Source organism: Petromyzon marinus, chromosome 38 (genome assembly GCF_048934315.1).
Source record: "Petromyzon marinus isolate PM22_M1 ecotype Great Lakes invasive population chromosome 38, UKy_Petmar_22M1.pri1.0, whole genome shotgun sequence".
NCBI classification, from domain to species: Eukaryota; Metazoa; Chordata; class Hyperoartia; order Petromyzontiformes; family Petromyzontidae; genus Petromyzon; species Petromyzon marinus.
The window spans coordinates 12,829,556-12,854,953 of NC_133704.1; the positions used below are offsets into that span (position 1 = coordinate 12,829,556).

General features: G+C 51.6%; 2 protein-coding genes across 7 annotated transcripts in view; one reads left to right on the plus strand and one right to left on the minus strand.

The window, feature by feature from the left end:
• RUSF1 (RUS family member 1) overlaps window positions 1-21,634 on the plus strand; it is a 72,383-nt gene extending 50,749 nt beyond the window's left edge. Inside the window, exons 11-14 of one of the 2 annotated variants that reach the window (XM_076072704.1) lie at window positions 18,871-18,928; window positions 19,785-19,849; window positions 20,441-20,593; window positions 21,389-21,634. In XM_076072704.1, coding sequence (XP_075928819.1) covers window positions 18,871-18,928; window positions 19,785-19,849; window positions 20,441-20,593; window positions 21,389-21,558 — 446 coding nt within the window. In that variant the 3' untranslated portion in view covers window positions 21,559-21,634. Of the gene's footprint in view, window positions 1-18,870; window positions 18,929-19,784; window positions 19,850-20,369; window positions 20,594-21,388 lie in introns of those variants that run through there. The other variant, XM_076072706.1, reaches the window with a different exon arrangement.
• LOC116957763 (P2X purinoceptor 5-like) lies at window positions 2,248-25,398 on the minus strand. Of its 5 annotated transcripts, none has more exons than XM_076072697.1 (13): window positions 25,065-25,398; window positions 24,209-24,378; window positions 23,414-23,572; window positions 22,727-22,825; window positions 22,419-22,553; window positions 18,023-18,116; window positions 17,194-17,274; window positions 13,686-13,827; window positions 11,324-11,469; window positions 10,398-10,491; window positions 9,751-9,816; window positions 7,342-7,424; window positions 2,248-5,849 (listed from the first exon to the last, which is right to left on the minus strand). In XM_076072697.1, the coding sequence occupies exons 1-13, from the start codon at window positions 25,292-25,294 to the stop codon at window positions 5,780-5,782; spliced, it is 1,569 nt and encodes a 522-aa protein (XP_075928812.1). In that variant the 5' UTR covers window positions 25,295-25,398; the 3' UTR covers window positions 2,248-5,779. The 5 variants fall into 5 exon arrangements, with proteins under 5 accessions (XP_075928812.1, XP_075928816.1, XP_075928813.1 ...); XM_076072701.1 differs by lacking the exon at window positions 25,065-25,398 and adding an exon at window positions 24,694-24,829; XM_076072698.1 differs by lacking the exon at window positions 22,727-22,825 and having other exon boundaries at window positions 25,065-25,357.

Genomic DNA, 25,398 nt, shown 5'->3' on the forward strand with positions numbered 1-25,398 from the left:
AAGTTTATAAATCACCTCACGTTTATAAATCACCTCACGTTTATAAATGATCAAGTTTATAAATCACCTCACGTTTATAAATGATCAAGTTTATAAATCACCACACGTTTATAAATCACCTCACGTTTATAAATGATCAAGTTTATAAATCACCTCACGTTTATAAATCATTTCAAGTTTATAAATCACCTCACGTTTATAAATCAACTCACGTTTATAAATTATTAAGTTTATAAATCATCTCAAGTTTATAAATCACCTCACGTTTATAAATCACCTCACGTTTATAAATGATCAAGTTTATAAATCATCTCAAGTTTATAAATCACCTCACGGTACTCCGCAGGGGTCCCCGTAGCCCCCCGGTTTAAGAACCACCGCTCTAAGCAATAACTTTGACTTGCAAAGTTCACGCTTTTTGAGGAAAACAAATTCACGATTTTAAAAATTATTGACCCCAATGGTGAAACAGATGACCTATTGGTACGAGGACTGAAGTAGAGAGTGGCACTCCAGGAGTGTTTTTTAAACTATAATACTAAAGTACTTTTTATTTTACCGGATAAGGCCCCACTGAGCTTGAGAACTTTTTTAGAAGCGACTTGTCTATCACAAATTATAGCTCAACGAAGGTGAGGTAGCTTATCACGTGGACATTTATAGCAGCAGCCAAACACTCTAAACGCGTGGTGACGTTTATTCTAAATGTGGAGGGTAAATCGGAGGACCTGGGAAAAAATCCACGGGACTACGGGGAGAGACGCAAACTCCAAATATACAGCAGCAGCAGGCGTCAGTCGGGATAGAACCCACGACCTCCTAATTGATAAAAAGAAAATAACAATAATATTCTCACGACCTTTAAGTGATCTGAGCGTGGCTTTTTCACTCCAGTGCTGTCCTCCAGATCGTCTCGTCCCTTCACCTGATGAAGGCCGCTTGTGTTGTGGCCGAAACGTCGTGAGAATATTATTGTGTTATTTTATTTTATCAATTTATTATTTTATTGTCATTATACGTGACTTTACCGAAAGAACCAAAGAAGATGAATCCTTGCAGTCACGAAAGCTTTAAATCGAAACCAGGTGAGGTAGTTAACATCTCCTGGGTGAGGTAGTTAACATCTCCTGGGTGAGGTGGTTAACATCTCCTAGGTGAGGTAGTTAACATCTAGGTGAGGTAGTTAAAATCTCCTGGGTGAGGTAGTTAACATCTCCTGGGTGAGGTGGTTAACATCTCCTGGGTGAGATAGTTAACATCTCCTAGGTGAGGTAGTTAACATCTCCTAGGTGAGGTAATTAACATCTCCTAGAAGAGGTAGTTAACATCTCCTAGGTGAGATAGTTAACATCTCCTGGGTGAGGTGGTTAACATCTCCTGGGTGAGATAGTTAACATCTCCTAGGTGAGGTAGTTAACATCTCCTAGGCGAGGTAGTTAACATCTCCTAGGCGAGGTGGTTAACATCTCCTGGGTGAGGTAGTTAACATCTCCTAGGTGAGTTAGTTAACATCTCCTATGTGAGGTAGTTAACATCTCCTAGGTGAGGTGGTTAACATCTCCTGGGTGAGGTAGTTAACATCTCCTGGGTGAGGTAGTTAACACCACTGGGGAGACAGAGGCGACATGGTGCTGGCCACCCACATTCACCATGTACCCCCAGGAGTCCGCATACTCCCGGCTGAGAACTACTGTGGAGTAGAACACCATTTGTTATAGAGTTTTTATTACACATAAGGGACAGATAGCTATGAGGGAGCCATACTGTCTTGCTTGCTACCTACTTGTATTTGATGACATGTTCTCAATGATGTCAATTCTTTATTTGTTGAGTTTTGTATACGCAATGCATCATCGGCTTCCATCATCTATACACTGCTGGATCAAGGGCTTTCCCAATACCAAAGATAATAATCTTGATTTGAAGCTTTCCCACCTGATGATGGACGCTTGTGTTGCGCCCGAAACGTTGTGATTTATTTTTATTTTATACCTACGTGACTTTACTGAAAGAACCAAAGAGTCTTCTTTGGTTCTTTCGGTAAAGTCACGTAGAATGAGAATAAAATAATAAATTGATAAAATAACGCAATATTCTCACAACGTTTCGGCCACAACACAAGCGGCCTTCATCAAAGAAGATTAATCCTTGCAGTCACGAAAGCTTTAAATCGAAATTTAACCAAAGAGTACCAAAGATAATACGAAGCATTTAAGATGGTTCACAAAGGTGCAATCGATATCAACCTTTTCATCAAATGCGTTTATTATTATTATGATTATCGCGACACAACTTTTAGACAGCTTCAAGTACGAGTTTCTGTGTAACCAAAGTGCGCATTACGTATAAATATGTCATTTTAAAGTTGGCACGTTACAATACTTTAAAAACAATGGGAAATTATACTTCAATTACATCATGGGACCTCCTTTGCCAGTACCAAAATATGATAATAGGTTTTCCCCTTTTTTCTGGCATCTTAACAATGTTAAAACATCTTAACACCTGTTTTGTTGCCAGAAAAAAATGGGAAAACCTATTATCTTATACTTCAATTGCATGCAAATATAGGCAACGTGAGGGGAGAAAAAAATCAGTGGTCACCACAGGAGCCCGGATAGCTCCTGAAATGCCCTCCTCTGAACTCGAACCCCATTGTGAAGGCCCGGCCCCCTACAATCACTGGCTCACGTGCCTGCTGGCGGAAGGCAGGGCCTCCAACGAGAGCGGACTGCGGGTGGCTACTGCAGAGCTCATACACCATCTTGAGGAGGCGATTTTGTCCGGCTCTTCCACACTGTGCCAGACATCTCGGAAGAGGTGGGAGTATCCAGACAGCTTGACAGAGGTAGGAGTATCCACCACACTTTCACCTGCATCCACCACACCCAGACCTGCCGATTCGACTCACCGAACTGTGGTACAGAACACTTTCACCACTGCTGGGTGGTGTAGGGGATTTAATAAACCTCCACCATTGTTCCAACTCCCGCCGCCAGGAGGTCGAATTGAACCAGCAGCCTTCGGTGATTGCAAGTCCGGTCTCCGTGTGCTAACCCATTACACCATCACAGGTGGCACTACAAGTGCATGGGTTCATGAAACATATCTGTGCAGACCTATGAGCCTATCTTGAACCTACTGAAACCTTAAATATTTATTTCGGTTTTGGGTTAACCCGAACCAAAGTGGAATGGCAATAGGTTCAACTGTCTGTATATATGTACCGTGGTAAAGTCACCTGATTATTATTATTTAACATCTGTACACCTCAACACATTAATAAAAACACAGCAACTTTCCACCGTGTTGTTTTCTTTGCGTTACCTGGGCAACCTTGTCAACGCCGTGTGACCTCATTCGGCCAATCACGCGTGTTCTTGTGCGCACGTGCAACACGACAATAACGTGAACAAGTAAATTGTCGACAGCATTTGCTGTGAGCCCGCTTACTCAAATCCAAGGTGTGGCAGCCCACCGCTTAAGCCAGAGAAAAACAATACAGAAGCATAAGTAACTTCAGTATCCAACAGAGTAAACCTTCGCACCACCGCAAAGATAATTGATGTTGATATTTCACGATTTTAAAAAAACCCGTTAACTGCTTACCCTTTATACGTTTCCGGCCTTCGTGTGACAGCTAATTGTATGGAATGTCACGCGCGCATAGCTTTTTATCCTGTCCTGAAATAAACAAACGCTGCACCCCCCCCCACCCCCAGTGTCCCTGAAATATCCCTATCATCTCACATCCCCTTGCTTGTCAATGTCCTAGAGAGGGTCGCATTCTCCCAATCGCTCGGTGAGACGTCACTCGCTCTCTCCTCTGCCGCCCCTAGTTTGGAAATGATCTCCGACCACCCCCGGCCGACCGTGCTGTCGAATCCCTGCCCCTGTTCTCCGTTTCTTGCGCAGCGTGCCTTGAGATGCAGTGGCACGTAGGCGCGATATGAATTTAAGTTTTGCCGTATTCTCCGGATAATAAGACACCGTTTTGTTCGCCCGAATTTTTAAAGGAAAAGTTTGGTGGTGCCTCTCATAATCCGGTAGCTGTGTTCCTACTCGTGATAACCTGGGTTTTAAGAGTTGCTCGTTTTTAAACGTACGTACTTCCAGATCTTTAGAACTCTATTGACAGTGGACAAGTTTGGGGTGCGGCTTACATTTGTGGGAGTGTCTAATATTCCTGAGAATACGGTCATGGTAACTCTAAAACACATGTATTCGTGAACATACAAAAACAGATGCATCTTTATCTTGCTTGCGAGTACGGATTAGTGGTTTTCAAAGGCTGCACACGTATGTGTATATATTATCGCTATAAGTTACTGCGTGAGATGAGAGGGTGAATTTAAAAAGGGGTCGTCCATGTGTATTGTGTCATAGCACTTTTTGCACTCGAACCACAAACCCAGTAAACCCGAGTTCAATTACTCGCCGCAGACATCTGCGGTAGCAAGTTGAATCTGAACCCGGCTATGCACGAGTTCGATTCCCGCTCACGGCCAACACCGGTGACGATCATCTGATCCGGTCTTGACAAAGGCGGCCAGGCATGGTGCTGGTCGCCCACCCCCTCGTGTGCCGTGCCGGGCTTCATAGGCGCTGCTACTCGCTAACAGCACTTGCCCCAATAGTCTGTTAAGGATATACGGGGATCTTTGTTTGGGGAACGGTAGTGCAGTGGTTAACATGCTGCGCTACGAACCCGGCGACCCGAGTTCGAGTCCCGCTCATGATCAATAACGATGACAATTATCTGAACCGGTCCTGGGTCTCCTAGATTGGCTTGGCCTCGAGTGATTAACTGGTGAGGTGTGTAAACAACAACACTGGAGAGACAAAGGCGGCCAAGCATGGTGCTGGCCTCACCACCCTCCTTGCATGTCACGCTGGTCTTAATAGGTCCTCACTAACACTTGTCTGCACAGTCTATAAGGCTACACAGGCAATCATTTGTGTGTACATGTACAATGCTTTGTTTCTGTATGATATTTTGTGTATCTTTATAAATGCATGTGTGCGTGTGTGTATGAGCGTTATGCCCTCCCTTCGCTATGCTTGCGAAACGTGGAGCCCTTTAGAGCATTTGCGCTGGTTTTAAACAATTAGGCTGGCCTGCCTACGATCCATCCTAGATTAACCAGACTGAATTGTGTGAGGAACTCAGATCTTTGAAAGATCCGGTCACAGTCCCCATCATCAGTGAGCTCCTCTGAGAGGCGAGGCTGCGTTTGCGCGGTCATATAGCCCGCATGCCCAGCCACCACATGGCCAAGCAGCAGCTGTTTGGCCAGATGGAGGGGGCAAAATAACCGCGGTGGCATGAGCTGGAGAAGAGATGGATTGATGCGGTACAGGAGGATGTGGAGCTGATTCGATTTGTAGATAACTGGTACCAGCGTTGTCAAGATCGGCCTCTGTGGAGGAGGCTCATGAAGGACACTACTTGGCAGCTGCAACGCAATTGCCCTCCACCCACAACAGAGGGCAGAGGAGCGACGCTCACAATAACGAGTGGAATGCCGGGCGCCTAAATCGCAGCAAGTTGGCGCAGTGGGGAGCACGGGTGGTGCACCTGCCAGACGTTTATGTTGGTTAACTCACAACAACACCTGGGTCTGTCCCACGACCTTCTTGCCTGCAGCTAGCCTTCCACACTTTTGCATTCACGTGACGGCCTCAAAGTGCACCTAGCCTGGCCCACGTGGCGCGGATGATGGCACCGTCACTCGGCGGCGAACGGCAGCCGTGTGTGTGTGAGCGCGCGCTCCCGCCATCAGATGATGGTAGCGATGGTGACAGAGTCTCGCTTCATCCCCATCTGCACGCTCTCTCCTCTCTGAAACCTGTGCACCGGAGAAAAACAAGAGACGTGTTTTGAGGACACGTGCAGCCCTTTTTGTCAATCCACTGTTGGATGAGGGCCTTCCCCGCGCCGTGCGGGTTATGAGACCATACTGCACCGGTGCTACATCGGTTCGTGATGTGGGCCAGAGGTAGCGTGTTTGCCGCTCGTTGCAGAGGTTCTATTTACCATCTTAAACTATTTTTTTTTTACCAGGTAAGGCCCACTGAGCTATCTATGCAGCTCTTTTTCAGAAGCGACCTGGCCACAAATGATAGTTCAACGAAGTGGCTTATCGTGTGGAAATGTATAGCAACCAAATACTCTAAACGTGTGATGTTGATTCTAAATGTGAAGGGAAAAACCGCAGGATCTGGAGAAAATTTCACGCTACCACGGGGAGAGAGACAGACACGCAAACTACAAATATACAGCAGGCGTCAAGGTCGGGATCGAATCCACGGCCTCCTGCATACCCTGCGAGGTAGTTAACATCTCGCCACGGTGGTATTTCACGGTTTGAATCCAGCGGCCACCCTGGTTATTACTTGGGGTATGTGTCGGCCATAATAGTACGCCGCCATCTGCCTCTCGGTGGACGATCCCCATGACGTTATTCACAAGAGTTAGGCCATTGTGTGCCGCCCACGTCAGGGTGCGAAGTTTTCCAAATTCGAAAATGACGCTGAAAAGTACTCTATTGGAATTAGACAAAGTTCCCCCTTATAGCCTTTAACAGACTGGAGGAGCAAGTGCTGTTCGCGAGCACCTATGGAAGCTGGCACGGCGCACAAGGGGGTGGGTGGCCAGCACCACGTCCGGTCGCCTTAGTCTCCCCAGTGGCGATGTTTACTACACACTGCACCAGGTACACATTTGAGGCTGGTCGACCTAGGGGAGGCCCAGGACCGGTTCAGATAGTCGTCACTGGTATGGGTTGTGAGTGAGAATCGAACTCGGGTCGCCAGCTTGTCCTCCAGCACCTCTGATGAGCGTGGTTGGGTACATACGGTGCGAAAAAAGTTCAACATACATACTGCAGCGCACTAACCGCTACACCACCGCTCAACACAATAAACACACGGGAGCAGCAGCAATCTTTACCTACTACTGGCAGCAGACTGATGCCCCCCCCCCCATGTCACTCTTGCAAATGAGACTGGTGGAATGTTACCTTTCTCACCTGGTATGCAGGTCGTGGGTTTGATCCCAAGCTTGACGCCAATATATTTGGAGATTGCATGCTCTCCCCGTGGCCCCGTGGATTTTTCTCTGGGTTCTCCCGTTTTTCCCTCCACATTTAGAATCAACGTGCGCCGAGAGTATTTGGCCACTATAAATTTGCACGCGACAAGCCACTTTGTTGAGCTATAATTTGCGATAGCCAGGTCACTTCTGAAAAAGAGCTACACAGCTCAGCGGGCACTTACCCTGGTAAAATAAACAGTTTTAGTTTATATTTCTCTGCACGCAGAGACCACACACACACACACCTGGCTTCCTCGTATTTCTTTTCCCGATAGAAGGGGCTCCGCTTGCTCAGGTACAGCAGCACCAGGTCACAGAAAAACGCCCCCTGTGTGGCACAGTCACAACGACAAAGATCACCCCCCCCCCCCTCCACAGCGCACGCGGACCGTTGGGCGAAGCGCTGCCGTTGAGGCCGGCGCACCAGCGGGTGGTGCGGTTAGCGCCGTGCCCCGCCCACCACCTTTGTCTCCCCAGTGCTGATATTTTGCACACCGCGACAAGATGGTTAAGGTCTTCTGATTCGGCATTGCTCACTGCCCCACGGGCTCCAGGCTTCACACTTGGAGGGTGGTGACGGCGTCTTAGCAATTGCGGCACCTAAACTCTGGAACTCTCGTTGCCGTTCGAGGTCCGGACTTCCGAGACAGACGACAAATCTTCAAATCTCGACTAAAAACATCTATGTTTAAAACGTCCTTCTCACTTCTTCTGGTTGTCGTTAACTATTTTCCGCCTTGCCATGCATAGCGTCCTGACAGCGATTGTTTAAGGGCGCTTTATACATTTACATTATTACTAGTCATATGAGTAGGGGGTCGCCACCCTTTTTCCACCGTGGACCAAACCCAGACGCCGTTCTTCAGTCCGCCCTGAGGTCCATCAGCAGCGGTGGTACAAATCAATCACTGCTACCTGCAGGACAGGTGGCAACCTTTACATTTGAAGGCTTATTGGACCTTGGGGATGCCCAGAACCGCTTCTGCTATCACTCACCACTGATGTTAACCGTGGCCAGGAATCGAACTGAGGTCGCCTACTTATTACCGTTACCATATCCGAAAAAAAAGACAAAGATCCCCCATATAGCATTTTAATTGACTGCCGGGGCAAGCGCTGTTAGCGAGCACCTAGTAAGGCTGGTGGCAACACGAGGAGGTGGGTGGCCAGCACCATGCCCAGCCGCCTTTGTTTCCCATGTGCCGATGTTTACATACTAAGTTAAGGCTGAGTCGACCTAGGGGAAGCCCAGGATCGGTTCAGATTTTCGTCACCAATGTTGGCCATGAGCTGGGATCGAATTCGGGTCACGGGGTTCGTAGCGCAGTGCGCTAACCACACTTAACTCCCGACGCCCTGTAACAAACACATAGATACATGTTGTAGAGATTTAACTTCATTTGCAATTGCACTTAACATCATATATCCTTGTTTGTTTACGTATTATATTTGTTCCACGTCTCTGTATCTTAATTGTAAATGTACTGCGATCAGTTTAACACAGACGAATTTGCAACCGATATTAACTATAAGAGGTTTTTGGGTTAGACGGTGAAAATCTAACACAAAAACCTCTATTATGGGTACTGCGAACAGTAAAAAAGACTTAATATTGCTTTACGCAGTCCAATATTTTTTTATTGCTCATGTTGTGTTTCTACTGATTTCTGTGTGCTTCATTGCAGTACTTTGTTTTTATTTTGTAATATCTGCAACCCAGCACTGGCAATTGAGACTCATCCTGGTTTCTTGAATTCATCTGGTGAAACAAAAAAACTTTTAACTTAAACTAGCTTGCTCGCTTATCATCTCACTCACTCACTACCCGTTCACTCACAGTCTCACTGAACCACTCATTCGCCAACCTAGTCACTCACCCACTCATGTACCATCTCAATCACCATTACTCATTCGCCCATCCACCATCTCACTCACCCACCCACCAACCCACTCATGTACCATCTCAAGCACCCACTCATTCACCCACCCACCATCTCAATCACCCACTCATTCACCCACCCACCCACCATCTCACCCACTCATTTACCCACTCATCAACACTCAGTCACCCACTCATTCAATCAACTGATCACTCGTCCACTCGTTCACACACACACCATCTCCTCTCACCCACTCATTCACACAATCTTGTGAGTGCGACTTTGTCCTTGCCTCTTGAGCTCACACCTGGTGAAACAAAATCAACTTGAACTTAACATATACCATGTAGCCCATGCGGTCACACACATACGGATCACGTGGGTAGCACACACGTTCCACTGTTCACACGTACAGTCAGGATGTGTGATAAGGAGGACGTAATAGATGGGGGTGAGAGGGCGAGAGAGACACGGAGAGGGTGAGGCTGGCAAGGAGCTGCAGAGTGAGGGAAGGGAGAGGAAAATGTGAGGGGGGAGATGAGATGGGAAGAGCGGGAGGGGGAGCGAGGGGAAGAGTGCTATTTAGCGAACGCTGTTACCTGTGACTGAGCGGTTAGGACAATGGATGATGCACAGATTGAACCATTGCAAAACGCGATAGAGAATGAGTGAGTGAGTGAGGGGGAATGAGTGAGACGGGGAGCAAGTGGGAGAGTGTGGCGGCTGTGAGAGTGAGGAGAGAGAAAGGGAGAGCAAGGGGGAGATGTGTCTCACCGCTCCGAGCAGGGCCAGGCCTGATCCCACGTTCACGGCCGTGGGAACGATGCTGAACCTGCCCGCCTGGGTCAGGGGTCATGGTTAGTTCATTATGTATATGTTCGTTTGCAGCTCAGGGTCAATCCACTTCTGGATGAGGATATTCCCACGCCACACACCATGTGGGTCTTGAGGGGGGGGGGGGTTATTTTACCATACTTCACCATGCTGGTCAGAGCAGAGTTGATTAAGTTTTAGAGCATACTTACAGGCAGCATAGTAAGTACAGTGCAACACTGGCTTTTGCTGCACTCCCATCTCAATCAGAGCTGTAAATTCCACATTTCTATGGGAGAAACCACGAGTTCATCACTAGGATAACTCTTAACGATGTCTCGCAGTGAGTCACTGTTTCTTTTTTTGACTGTCCCAGAAGGGTCTGTGAGTGAGGCTGAGATTTGGCACCTGGCCGAGTCTCATTCTCGTGAACTCGTGCCTGAATTACCACGATGTCACCTGGCCAAACAATAATAACAAACTAATAACGATCTTTATTTAAAGAGCAGAGCGCATTTCGTACCACAACGTTCAAGGCCACTTCACGCAAAGTTAAGATAAAAGGGAAACGTGAATAAAATAGGTCGCATGTCCCGTGTGGCGCTCACCTTGCCGAACACCAGGACGTCAAAGCGGATGCCGTAGACCTTGAAGAGCTTCCGCTGCTCACCGCCGTCCGCCTGCCGGTAGTATTTGGCGAATCTGCATGGGCCGAAAGGGTGCGGGTTGAAGGGTTGCGGTGTTGGTCAGCGCGTAACGTTCGTTGGTTGGGGTTCTTGTTTTTTTTTAACGGTAGGGTTAGGGTGAATGTTGCAGTTCGGGATTGATGTTAAGGTTAATGTTACAGTTAGGGTTAATGTTAAGGTGAGGGTTAATGTTACGGTAGAGGTTAATTCTACGGTGAGGGTTAATGTTACGGTGAGGGTTAATGTTACGGTGAGGGTTAATGTTAGGGTGAGGGTTAATGTTAGGGTGAGAGTTAATGTTAGGGTGAGGGTTAATGTTAGGGTGAGGGTTAATGTTAGGGTGAGGGTTAATGTTAGTGTGAGGGTTAATGCTATGGTGAGGGTTATTGTTACGGTGAGGGTTAATGCTACGGTGAGGGTTAATGCTACGGTGAGGGTTAATGTTACGGTGAGAGTTAATGCTACGGTGAGGGTTAATGTTACGGTGAGGGTTAATGTTACGGTGAGGGTTAATGCTACGGTGAGAGTTAATGTTAGGGTTAATGTTACGGTGAGGGTTAATGTTACAGTGAGGGTTAATGTTACGGTGAGAGTTAATGTTACGGTGAGGGTTAATGTTACGGTGAGGGTTAATGTTACGGTGAGGGTTAATGTTACGGTGAGGGTTAATGTTAGGGTGAGGGTTAATGTTACTGTGAGGGTTAATGCTACGGTGAGAGTTACGGTGAGGGTTAATGTTACGGTGAGGGTTAATGTTACTGTGAGGGTTAATGCTACGGTGAGAGTTACGGTGAGGGTTAATGTTATGGTGAGGGGTTAAGGAAGATGGTGAGAGTGAAGGGGCCCACCTGAAGTTGTACCCCGAGGAGGAAGAGGAGGCATTGAGGTGGGGTCGCGCTGCGTCGAGGCGGTTGAAGGAGTAGACGGGGTGGCACTCACTCGCTGGGCGGTCCAGGTTACAGCTCCACTCGATCTGAACCCCAATAACGCCACCCTGTACACGCAGCATTACACACACAGCATTACACACACACAGCATTACACACACACAGCATTACACACACGCAGCATTACACAGACACACAGCATTACACAGCATTACACACACACAGCATTACACACACACAGCATTACACACACACAGCATTAACACAGCATTACCAATACCCGCCATACGCCACTAAGAGAAGGTGACGTCACCACGGCGCCTGTGCCAGGCCAGGTGCACTTTGCGGCCACGTAAAGTGTCGAAGGCTCGCTGATGGGAGGTCACGGGACAGACCCAGCAGGTGCCATGTTTTGACTGACCGAGACGACTGGTTGATGCACCAGCTGTTCCCCCCACTGTGCCAACTCAGTGTTTTAGCCACCCGACGTTACACTTGTTTTTGTGAGCGTCGCTCCTCCGACCTCCGGTGGTGTTGGAGGGCGACTGCCTCCAACTGCCCAGTAGCAGCGTCCTTCACAAGTCTCCATAAAGGCCGATCTTGACACTACTGGTACCAGTCATTGGCAACTCCACTCCAAATTCAAGTTTCAAGTCCACTCAGCTCCATATCCTCTGTTACCACATAATGCCATCTCTTCTCTAGCCCATGCCACGCTCGTTTAGCCCTCTATATCCGGCCGAACAAAAGCTGTTGGGCATGCTGTGGTTTGGCATGTGGGCTACATGACCCAGCCAATGGAGGATCTCACCAATGGGACTTTGTCCAGATCAGTAAAGGATCTGTGAGCTCATCACACAATCCAGCCTGGTTAAACCCAGGATTGATCGTGGACAGGCTTGCCTGAATGTTTCAAACCAGCCAAGATGTTTCTTTACAGGGCTCCATGTTTTGTAAGTGTAGTGAGTTCGAATTAGGTGCACACACGACTCCTTGGGAGGCAACGCTGATTTATTAGAACGGTAAGTAATATAACACTGCACATAAGGTGGTGACCACCAACCTACTCTAGCTGACACATACTTCTCAAATACTCTAGCGTGACCCAGCCAGGTGGGCTACTGCCAGGTCTGCTGACTGGAGGCTTGACTCTTCTTGGCGTCTTCACGATGCATCTTCGTTCTTGATACGGGCAGCCTCGAACCTCGTGAGGAGGCTGCTTATATGGGCCTCGGCGTGCCCGGGCCCCACCCCGGCCACGCCTCCCTTCGAAAACCCTCTCGAAGCCCCCCTGCTGTCCACGTGCCCTCCGAGGTGCCCCCTAGGCCCCCAGCCCCCACTGGGGTCCAGTCACGTGTCCAGCCGGGGTCACAGAGAGTGCCACGGCCTCACACCACCCTCGTGGCCTCCCGGAGCCCAGAACCGGCCCTGACGTCATTCCCGGCTCCAGCCGGGATGACGTCATGCGTGTGTGTAGACCCGCGTGGTCATGACGCTCCCCCGCATAGTGACGTCACGCTTGTGCGTGTGTACACAGTAGTGATTCTACAATCACTACATAAGCATAGAGAAGGAAGGATATCACTGTGGGCACGAAGATCCAACGATTCTTGTGGAGCAACAAGCCAGGCAGCTTCCACACAGCAGCATTATATTGGTAGGAACCTCCTGGTTACACCAGCCCACAGGGGATTATTGTGTCCGTCCGTCCGTCGTGCATCCAAAAATGGGAGGTGTGGGGCTGGGTAGAGAGGGGAGGGTGGGGAGGGGCTGGGTGGGGAGGGAGGGGCTGAGTGGGGAGTGGAGGGTGGGGAGGGTGGGGAGGGGCTGGGTGGGGAGGGTGGGGAGGGTGGGGCTGGGTGGGTGGGTGGTGGTAGGGGTGGGGCTGGGTGGGGAGGGGCTGGTCACCCCGTGGTGCCCTTATAAAACTCAACGTTTAACATACTCACGCCGGCTTGTGCCCGCCCTCACAGTCGGGCATATTTGCGGAATACACCACGTGGTGCCGCCGTTGACCCTGGCCATTGACCGAGCAACCCAACGTTCCTACCAGCTCCCTCCGCAGGAATGTGTTGTAGCTGCTGAGTGAAAAGATAACGCCGCTGGACTGATTCGAAGTGAGACATCTACTGCCAAACCGGAGCTGGTCATAAGCACACTGCCCAGGTACAGAAACCTCTCCACTCTCTCCACTCTCTCCACAACTGCCCCATCACTCATTGGGAGTGGAGGGGGTGGAGTATGCACCCTGTGTGTACGTGGTGTACACGCCGTGTACACGTAGTGAGTCATGTCCGCGGCGTGTTGCCAGGCAGGGCGCCACCTCCACGGCGAGGCTGTGGAAGTCCTCCCCGGCTGCGCGCACCAGCTGGCCCAGGCGGAAGATCGGGCAGTAGGGGGCGGCCGTGGCGCTGTAGCGGCAGCGCTTCAGGTAGTCCGCCTCGGCGCGCTCCAGCACGTTACGCCTGGCACGCGCGGACACACGGGTGGACACGGGTGGACACGCGGACACACGGGTGGTCACGGGTGGACACGGGTGGTCACGGGGACACACGGAGACGAGTGCAGGGTGAGGGTGTACCGTGAGTGCCTGGTGCGGAGTGTAACCATTAACACTGGGGGAGACAAAGGCGGCCGGGCGTGGTGCTGGCCACGCCTCATCGAGGGTGCCGTGCCGGCCGTCGCTAGCGGCACTTGCCCGCAACAGTCCGTGAAGGCTACACGGGGGATCTTTGCCTTTGTTATATATCACCAGACAAGAGGCTCCTCTGGCACTCCCTCGAGTCACGTGGAGGTGGCAGTGACAGTGACGAAGCAGTTGCTGTACCGCACCACTGTGCCGTGCAGTACAGGTGTGTGTGTGTGCAGTACAGGTGTGTGTGTAGTACAGGTGTGTGTGTGTGCAGTACAGGTGTGTGTGTGTGTGTAGTACAGGTGTGTGTGTGTGCAGTACAGGTGTGTGTGTGTGTGTAGTACAGGTGTGTGTGTGTGTGCAGTACAGGTGTGTGTGCAGTACAGGTGTGTGTATGCAGTACAGGTGTGTGTGTGTGCAGTACAGGTGTGTGTGTGTGTGCAGTACAGGTGTGTGTGTGTGTAGTACAGGTGTGTGTGTGTGTAGTACAGGTGTGTGTGTGCAGTACAGGTGTGTGTGTGCAGTACAGGTGTGTGTGTGTGCAGTACAGGTGTGTGTGCGTGCAGTACAGGTGTGTGTGCGTGCAGTACAGGTGTGTGTGTGCAGTACAGGTGTGTGTGCGTGCAGTACAGGTGTGTGTGTGTGCAGTACAGGTGTGTGTGTGTGTGTGCAGTGTGTGTGTGTGCAGTACAGGTGTGTGTGTGCAGTACAGGTGTGTGTGTAGTACAGGTGTGTGTGTGCAGTACAGGTGTGTGTGTGTGCAGTACAGGTGTGTGTGTGTGCAGTACAGGTGTGTGTGCAGTACAGGTGTGTGTGTGTGTAGTACAGGTGTGTGTGTGTGCAGTACAGGTGTGTGTGTGTGCAGTACAGGTGTGTGTGTGCAGAACAGGTGTGTGTGTGTGCAGTACAGGTGTGTGCGTGTGGAGTACAGGTGTGTGTGTGTGCAGTACAGGTGTGTGTGTGTGTGCAGTACAGGTGTGTGTGTGCGTGCAGTACAGGTGTGTGTGTGTGCGTGCAGTACAGGTGTGTGTGTGTGCGTGTGGAGTACAGGTGTTTGTGTGCGTGCAGTACAGGTGTGTGTGCGTGCAGTACAGGTGTGTGTGCGTGCAGTACAGGTGTGTGTGCAGTGTGTGTGTGTGCAGTAAAGGTGTGTGTGTGTCTGATGGAGGTGTGTGTGTGCAAAATGCAGGTGGGTGTGTATGTGCAGTACAGGTGTGTGTGTGATGTAGGTGTGTGTGATGGAGGTGTGTGTGTGTGTGATGTAGGTGTGTGTGATGGAGGTGTGTGTGTGATGTAGGTGTGTGCGATGTAGGTGTGTGTGTGTGTGATGGAGGCCTTAATAGGTGCTCGCTTACCATCGCTTGCATTCTACTACTGAATTTTGAAGATCACATTGACTATATTGGTAAAAAGACAAAAATAAAAATTGGTTTTCTGTATCGACACAAGCACTGCTTCCCCCCAATGTTCCGTTTGGAATTGATAAAAGCTACCATACTGCCTCTACTTGACTACTGTGACATCGTGTATAAATCAGCCTCAAGTACTGTACTGAAGAAGCTTGATTCCATCTATCACTCGGCCTTAAGATTTACATTGAACTGCCCATATAGGACTCACCACTATGATTTCTACATTGGGTCAAACTTAACATCTCGGAATGTTCGACGGCTTGTGCACCAGATCTTATTTATTCACGATGTACTTACAAAAAAATCCGCAGACTACCTACTGGATCTCCTCTCTGTTTCAAAGAACAAATTTGACCTCAGGTCTTCGCTCATTTACCAGCTTCACATTCCCTATTGGCATACAAAAACTGCAACTTGAATCGCTACCAATGAGATCTTCTCTCAAAACTGCTCTAGAGGAGTTGTACACCCCTTGCTGCCACTGCTATTCATTGGCGTAAAATACAATAAAATGTTTCGCTCCGGATGACGCTGCAAAGTATTATCTGTATTTTGATTTAGCGTGCTGATCTTAAAGGTGCATTGCAAAATTTGATACTCCGACTGATGCTTCTGTTGTTGTGGAGTAACTCATGCAGCCAGCTATGGCTCTAGGATTTGGTGTTACATGTTATTTACGTAGTTTATTGTAAACATTCGGTCACAGTCCCTATGATCACTCTTACGTTGCAATTATGGCTTTATTTTTTGGTGATTTTCGAAAACGTTTTTTTGGGTTGGACATGTTTGTTTTGTTGTAGTACGGAGTTAGACTGATGGCCTTAATCTAAGTTTTATTGTGGCTGTTGTTGTTGTTTGACTTGCATCCCACTGGGATTTTTTTGCACAGCGTTGGTGTACGGTGCTTTTTTTCAGGAATATTTTGCCGTTTTTGTCATGGATTTTCTGTTTGCACAGTCACATGGTCACTTTAAGATGTTTTCTTGTTCGTGTTTTAGGTTTTTTTTGTTGTGGTTGCACCCGATTCAATAGCCGAATGGCTCACAGGGCTATACCAAAATAAATAAACTGAAAAAAACAAAAAAACCATGTATGTATGTATATGTGCATGTATGTGTATATGTGTGTGTGTTAAACTTCCTTCGCACTGTACGTAGCCAACTGTGCTAATCGGGAGTTGCGGGGGAAGGACAACAAACTGAACACAAATCATATTCTTAGTTCTTTCGGTAAAGTCACGTTGAAGGGAAGCAACAAAATAATAAAATATATAAAGCAATATAAAAAATATAATTATATATAGTATTATTTTGTTGTTTCCCTTCAACGTGACTTTACTGAAAGAACTAAGAATATGAATTACTGCAGTCACGAAAGCTTTAAATCAAAATTGAACACAAATCAGTTCTAAATAAATGAGTTTGTCAATCTCGATGATGATTTAAAAGTGCACCGCTCCAGTGCCTTCCTGGTATCGGAGTGAAGAGCGTTCCAGATAGCCGCAGAAGCGTATCTGAAAGCGTGCAATGCAGTGACTTACGTACAATCACACGTAGGACGACTCAGCCCCAGGTGAATACCTGGTGCGGTGTGTAAACATCGCCACTGGAGAGACAAAGGCGGTCGGGCGTGGTGCTGGCCACTCACCCCCTCGTGTGCCGTTCCGGCCTTCACAGGTGCGACTCACTAACAGCACTTGCCCCTACAGTCTGTTAAGGCTATTTGGGGCAGCTTCGTCTTTGTGCATATATACGTGCGTGTATATATGCGTGTGTCGAATGTCTCACTTGCTGAAGTCAAACTTGGGGAACCTGATTGTGTTCTTGATGAAGACTGTGAAATTCTCAGCCCCGGCGAGCACCGGCCTCCTGGACAGACGCGGAGAGAGCGGGGACGACGCTTGCTCGTAACCACACACGAGTTCACAGAACCTCCTCGCTGGGGCTACGCATCTCCTCCACACGAGACGACACTTCGTTGAGCTATCATTTGTGGGTGGCCAGGTCGCTTCTGAAAAAAATTGTTGATAATTTAGTTTAATCCATAATGCGTTTTTTTTGGGTTAGACCACGTAAAAAGTTTAGTTTAACCAGCCGACCCCATTAAATACTTTCCTCAATCTACGCTTACGCCTCACTGTGTCCCCGAAGCGAACGGCAGTGAAAACCCACGAGGGCTCCTCTCTGTAATCCCGCTGGCAGCAGCGAAGCTTCCTGCCTGACCCCTCTGCCGAGCCACGTGGTTATTTTGTGTGGCGGCTTTCTCGCCGCGCTCCGAACCACCAAACCCCCCCCCCCCGAGTTCAGTTCTCTCTCGCAGCCAACGCCAGGTGACGGGCGTCTCAACCCATCCTGGGCCTTCCCCTAGGTCTACTCAGCCTTAAATGTATACCCGGTGCGGAGTGTAAACATCACCAACCTGCCGGGGAGAGAGACAAACCGGGCGTGGTTACTGCCCACCACCCCGCTCGTGCGTCGTGCCGGCGGCCTTCACAGGTGCTGCGACTCGCTACTAACGGGGGATCCTTGCTGTGTGTAAAGGTGTTCATGCAGCTCTCCATACAGGTGCTCATACAGGTGTTCACGCAGGTGTGTGTGTGTGTGAGGTGCCCCTCACCGTGGGGCCGTGGCCTTCTCCACAGGGCACCAGGCTGAGATCTCACAGGTGCGTATGCCCGGGCTGTAAGGAACACAGCGACCGGTCCTTATACCTGGCAGGCAGAGGAGGACAGGTGAGCGGCTGTCTGTGTGAACAGGTGTGAGCGTGAACAGGTGTGTGGAGAGGGTGGCCACCGCTTTCACTGCACACCGAATCCGGAGAGATTTCTGAGTGCTACGTCGATCACAGCTGTGCGGAAGTCACGTAATGTAATACATGTGTTGAGGAGTTCCCGACGACGACTCGGAGACGGCTTGAAGGTAAGGGCTTTCGCCAAAGGTTTATTAAGTGTATTACAATAGCACAAAGGGTGGGACAACTTCCCAGGGGTTAGGGGTCCTACACTAAGTCCTGGTCCAGCCCGGCTAGCTCCGGTCTCTCTCCCTCGAGTCGGATGGGGGCACTAGCCAACCCCACCGACCGGGAAGAGCAGCACCTCCTACGGCTACCAGCGGCTTCACTCCTGACTCTCGTCGATCCCTCTCTACCCCTGGTTCCCTCTCCACCTTTCTCACTCTACCCATTCCCGCAGTGACCCCGCTTTCGTCACGGGGTCCCCCTTAAATACTAGACGAGACATGACGTCATCGAGCCCCCCAGCGTGCATGATGCCACGTTCCGTGACGTCATCGCACTGGACGGCACACATGACGTCACGTCCCCATTTTACTCCTCTACACATACAAACGTACACGACACCGGCAGCGTAAGTGCAATAAAACGGTGAAAGAGACAAAATGGAATGTTTGAGAGATGCCACACGCGAGACGCTCGGACGGCAACCGCCTGCTTTGTGATTCCCACAGCCTTCGGCAAATCCCTCACGGTCAACGTTGGCGTTCCCTTCGCCGACGTCATCACCACGTGAGGCTTCTCCACACCTTGAGCACGTGGCTCCTCGCTTGCCCCTCCCAGTTGACGCTGCCCCTCCGTGTTGAAGCTGCCCCCCGTGTTGAAGCTGCCCCCCGTGTTGACGCTGCCCCTCCGTGTTGAAGCTGCCCCCCGTGTTGAAGCTGCCCCCCGTGTTGAAGCTGCCCCCCGTGTTGAAGCTGCCCCCCGTGTTGAAGCTGCCCCTCCGTATTGACACTGCCCCTTCGCGTTGAAGTTGCCCCTTCGCGTTGACCCCTTGCCCACCGGATTCTCTGCGCTCGAGAAACTCGTGGGCTGGAGGAGAGGCCGAGGAGGATGGCCTCATGGTCTCGCGAGGCTGCATCAGATCGAGACTCGGGGATAGGAAGGGGGCTTGCTTGAGGAGCTTTGCCGGAAGGGACCCCTGGGGAAGGGGGCTTGCTTGAGGGGCTTTGCCAGAAGGGACCCCTGGGGAAGGGGGCTTGCTTGAGGGGCTTTGCCAGAAGGGACCCCTGGGGAAGGGGGCTTGCTATGGGGGCTTTGCCGGAAGGGACCCCTGGGGGTTGAGCGACCCAGAGTGGATGCTGCCATCCGGGCGTGTGCTCCCACACTTGACTTGACCGTGGCCCTTTCCAACATTTACAAAGCCCAGTTTCCGCTTGGCTGGAGACCGTTTCCATGTTCGGTCCGCTTTGCCAGTGTGGCCTTTGTGGCGTTGCAGGGCTAATGAACTACGTTTGTTGCATTGCAGGGCAAGTGAACTACGTTTGTTGCGTTGCAGGGCTAATGAACTACGTTTGTTGCGTTGCAGGGCTAATGAACTACGTTTGTTGCGTTGCAGGGCTAATGAACTACGTTTGTTGCGTTGCAGGGCAAGTGAACTACCGAAGGATGCAAGCAACAGGAAGTACCTCCTCCGACTAAACAAAGCGCGCGGTGAGTGCGGCAGCTTGCATGGGACCGGGACTTTGTTCGGCTGCGTGCCAGACCGTGCCACAGGCAACTCAGTGGCTTGGCTGTCGAGTGTGCAGGCGGTGTAACTGCACCGGAGCCCACGGGACGGGGCGGCCCCGGGAGACCTCGGTTCTCCGTGCCGACCGTCGATTCAGCGGTGTCCAGGAACGGAGCACGTGTCAACGTTCTCACCGCTTCGCAATTTTAATTAGCGTTGACCTTGTTAGAGTGTTGCAGTGTTCAGTTTGTCGTCCTTGCCCCCGCACCTCCGATTAGCACGGTCGGCTACATGCGGTGTGAAAGAAGTTCCAACGTACGCGCGGTACAACACCTGAACCCCCACCCACCACCGCACCTTCGTGAGCCCGCGCTGAGCGGCGTGGTGGAAACGGTCCTCGCGAGTTTCGACGTGGAGCCCTTAACCCAGAACAGGGGCCCGTGGCAGGGTGGCCTCCCGCCGCACACGTCCTCGTCGATGACCTTGGCGGGTGCCGCTCGACAGACGCCACCTTGCCCCGACCTTCGCCAAGACGGGTGGAGGCTGCCTCTGATTCTCGGGCGGGCGTCGTACAGGAGCGGTCTCGATCGTCCTGCACTACTCGTCCGGCGCGAGCGACATTGTCGGGGCCTGCTTCCACGCACAGCTGTTGAGCCTCGCTCTGCCGCGCGGGGCCACCGTGGAGGTGGCCGCGGAGCACCGGGACGGCTTCCTGCAGCTGCAGAGAGGCGAGTCGTAGCGGCCCTTCTGCATAGCACGTGACAGTGGGGGCACTTTATTCCAGGCAAGGCCCCACTGAGCTGTCTAGCTGTTTTTTCACAAGTGACCTGGCCACAAATGATATGTGGGCTCATCATCATGATCATCATGTGGAGATTTCTCGCAGCCAACTACTCTAAATGCGTGGTGACGTTGATTCTAAATGTGGAGGGGAAAACCGGAGGGACCCAGAGATAAATCCACGCAGTGACCGCGGGGAGAGACGCAGGCTCCTTGGGGCCTCGTGTCAGTGGCGTTGTCTCCGAGCTCCAGCGTGCCGCTCGCAATCAGAAGGTTGCCAATTAAAAATTTTTCCATTTAAATTTCCATACTTGGCAGTAAGTCCCGAAATTCCGAAGACTCGCTCGGTGAGAGGGATTCTCTGGGTAAATGGCAATGAACCCGAGAGGTATGGCAAAAAGAGAAGTAATAAAAAATGGTGTTGTTCGGGAAGAATGGAAGGAACCGGAAAGAGAGGAAGACCTAACAGAGCGAATCTCATGACCACAAAATAAGAGATTGGTGCCAGATAGGTGTGGCCCTGCTTGACCATACTAGCACTACATGACAGAGAGGAAAATGGGAACAAATGACGAAACGTGCAGTGGACACCCGCGGGGCTATCTGCCCCATGGTTCTTGATGATGATGACGATGCGTGAAAAAATTGGCAACCAGTTTTTTTTACCTAACCCATCGGGCGGCTGCTAAATTTCAACCTTAAGAATCTCGATGTTTACTTTGGCTCTCGTTTCGTTTGCGCAGAAATAACCGCCGGCGACCCCTGCGTGTCGGCGTCTCAAGATTTCGCGACGCGCCTCTTCCCGGAGGTGCTCGCCGGGCTGCGGAGCGCCGGCTGGGCCATCTCGGCAAGCCTCCTGCAGGCCGACGAGTGGCGGGCACAGTGGCACCAGTGCCACCAGAAGGCACAGTGACGACATCAAGAAGGGGGATTCGCGCGACATGAGAAAAAACGATTCAATTTGGGGCATCTGTTCCCGTGGGGAGAAATGTGGGGGGCTATGGGGAGTAGGAGGAGGGGGGGCTGTGTGGGGGAGCAGGAGGGGGGGGGGCTGTGTGGGGAAGCAGTAGGAGGGGGGGCTGTGTGGGGGGGAGAGGTAAACCAATGTGCCACCCGTGGAGTATGTAAGTAATGCTCCACGCACGTAAATATAAATACAAATGTATTGACAATAAAAAATCGGAACGTTTTGTTCAGTGGCACAGTGAACTGTTCGTGATTTTGTATCACATCCCGCGACATATATCCCAGCACACATTTGATCATCCTAGCCCAACCTGGGGAGGAGCGGCGGTGCAGCGGTCGGCACGCTGAGTTCGGTGAGCGGAGTTCGATTCCTGGCCGCAGGCTGATATCCGTGGCGAGGGATATCTCACCACGTGGTCCTGCCCCACGCTTCACTAACCCACATTGACCAGTGTGGGGAGGTATGGTCAAACAACCCTCAAACATCAATGGGGAGGCCTTCCAGGAGGAGTTCTCGGTATAACCAAACTTGGTAATGTTAGTGACATTGAGGCAAGCAGTTTGGCAGTTAAAAACAAAGGTCAAAATTAGTAAAATCACCCAGTAACATCAACAATGGGTGGATGGTCGCTCCAGAGGCATCACAATGTTCAACATTGTGAGTGGGGCTTGGGCAAGCCACCGGCGCCGCCGCCGCGAGGAATTTGGGCGTTGACGCAGGACCGTCGGTCACGCCGACGCCGTGCCGGCAGCGGCGGCGTTGTCATCGGCACTGTGAGGCGCAGTGCACGGAGAGCAGCGTGTTACCGTGCCGGCTGGACACGGAGGTGACCGCGTAGGGGAACGTCTCTTGGAGCTGCACGGGCCCAGGGTCGCAGGCCTCGCCGTCGGTCCGGCCCAGCCTCCCCCGCGCGGCCTTCCCCCACGTGAACACTTGCCCTCCTGGCACGAGCACACGAGAGAATCACGCACGCGCGTAAGCACGGATCTGCACAGGTTATCATTGTGCAACGAAGTTAACTCGTGGTTTTTAAGACACAAACGCGAGTCATCATGCGTGAACGCGCGTTGGCGCGACTTGCGTGAAACTAAACCGGAGAGACGCACGCACGCACGAGCGGGGGATGTTTCAGCGAGACAAGGGAGCATTGCTTGAGTGCTCATCTCCATTGCCGGTGGTGGAAATTCCCCATTCCTACAGCGGTGGGCCCAGTCTGTGCAAAAAACAACAACCTCTGACTCCACGCAAAGTGTTACTTAATTTATCACCACGGGAGTGACAATATTGATGGTGGGGCGTCTGAGCCAAGTGCTCTGAGCAAAGAGGCCCCCACCCCCCCAGCATAAGGTGGTCATGGTTACAGACCTTTCACCATTCAGCTGCTGGATGAGAACCTCCCCCACACCGTGAGGGTTATTTCGCACTGGTCAGTGCGTGTTGGTGAAGGCGGGGAGTGCACAGACACACACAAAGATAACAGAGATCCCCCATATTAGGCCGGCACGACAGACGAGGTGGTGGGTGGCCAGCACCACCTCATGGCAACCTAGGAGAGGCCCAGGACCGGTTGAGATAATTGTCACCGGTGTTGGTGGCCGTGAGCGGAAAATGAACTTGTGTCTCTGGGTTCGTAACACAGCGCACTCACTACACTACTGCTACACTACTGCTCCCCACACACGCACGTTCACACGCGCACGTTCACACGCGCACATTCACACGCGCGTTCACACACGCACGTTCACACGCGCACGTTCAAACGTGCACACGGCGGCGGCAGCAGCGGCACCGTCGTCGTCACCTTCGGCGACGGCCACGGTGAAGGCGTCGCCGCACGTGACCTGCACCACCTTCACCCCGCCGAGCCCGTCCACCGGCTGCGGCGCCCGGCTGCTCGTGCGAGCTCCCCCGCCAAGCTGCCCGTGCTGGTTGCTTCCAAACGTGTAGCACGTGCCCGTGTCTGCACGACGAGACGCGGCGAGATCGGCAAAGAATTTGCCAGGGCCGGTGACCGAAGAGAGGAAGACGGGGGGGTGCAGGGACAGGACGAGACAGACGGGGGAGATGGAGGCGGAGTGAGACGCCCTACACACGAGGCAAAGAGAGACGGAACAGACGGACACACCAGAGAGAGTGCGTCCTGGTGGATTACAAACGTGCCACGACTGACCGCGTCACGACTGACGACCGAGTCCGTCACAATGGCACGAGCGCTACGTGCAGAATTGCTCAGCTCGGTATTTTGAGGACGATGCACACGACGGAGGTGAAGGAGAGCGACGAAGACAAGGCAGACGGAGATTTAAGTATCTGATCAGCACGGTTGGCTACGTACAGTGCGAAAAAATGTCGACATACATCATGTTCGCCTTTTGGCGTCGTTCCCCCGTCTGACACTGGTGAGACTATGCCCTAACGAAGGCCGTCTCTGGTGTCGGCCAAATCAGTTTCAAAGACAACGCCACGTATAATTATCAGCGCGTGTTTTTGTTTGCACGTTCACAACAAGTACCGTGTGTGATTAATGCAGGAACTTGATTCCTTGCAAAAGGTTTATAATTGCCGTTCAAGCATCTGAACACAACTCGCGCCCCACCTGTGACGGCGGCGGAGTGAGCGGTGCCCAGCGCCACGTGGACCACCCGGGCACCGTCCAACGGGCTGGACTGCACCGGCGAGAGCACCAGCGACTCCTCCGTCTGCTCCGCGGGGCACGCGGCGTCGTCGCCGTCGTGCGAGATCTTATCCAGGCCCAGTTTGTTGTACCTGCGGTTCGCGTCGGGCAGACGTAGAGGGGGCGGGGGGGGGCCAGGGGGGCCAGGGGGGGCATACGTCCCGGTGCAGTTGTCAACTCGGCCTCAAATGAGTACCTGGCGCGGTGTGTAGTAAACCATCGCCACTGGGGAGACAAAGGCGGCCGGGCGTGGTGCTGGCCACCCACCCCCTCGTGTGCCACAGTGCCGGCCTTCATAGGTGCTTGCTAACAGCTCTTGCCCCAAGTCTGTTAAGGCTACACGTGACGGGAAAGGGGGGAGATCATTTGTCTTTGTATGTAGGCGGTGGCTAGGAGATGTTAACTACCTCGCCTGGCATGCAGGAGCCTTGGGTTCGATTCCTGATGTCTGCTGCTGCTGTATATTTGCGCGTCTTTCTCTCCCCGCGGTCGCGTGGATTTTTCTCCGGTTCCTGCGGTTTTTCCCTCCACATTTAGAAAAACGCGTTTAGAGTATTTGGCTCCGTACATTTCCACATCGTATTAAGCCATTTTGTTGCGCTATCATTTGTGGCCAGGTCACTTCTGACGAAGAGCTACATCGCTCAGTGGGCCTTACCTGGTAAAATAAAAAAAATGGTTTGGTTTAATAGTTTTAGTTTTGCCCGTTGAACTTCTTTCGCACCGTACGTAGCCAATCGCGCTAATCGGAGGTGCGGGGGAAGGACGATAAACAAACCACAGAGGAGCAGTGGTAGAGAAATGAGACTTTGAACCCAGCTCGTATCGGTTGCTGCCGCAGGCCAGGAGCCTGCCGCTGGAGGTGACGTCATGGAGCAGTCGATGCCGCAGTGCGCGGTGCACGGCTCGTAGGGCGGAGGGACGGCCACCGGCTGCGGGCACAGGTGGAGCTCCTGATTGCCCAACCCGAGGCGCCCTGGGGGATTGGAGAGACACGCGCAGACGCATGGAGAGACAGAGATGCGCACGGAGAGACAGAGAGACGCACAGAGAGACAGAGAGACACACAGAGAGACACACAGAGAGACAGAGAGACACACAGAGACACACAG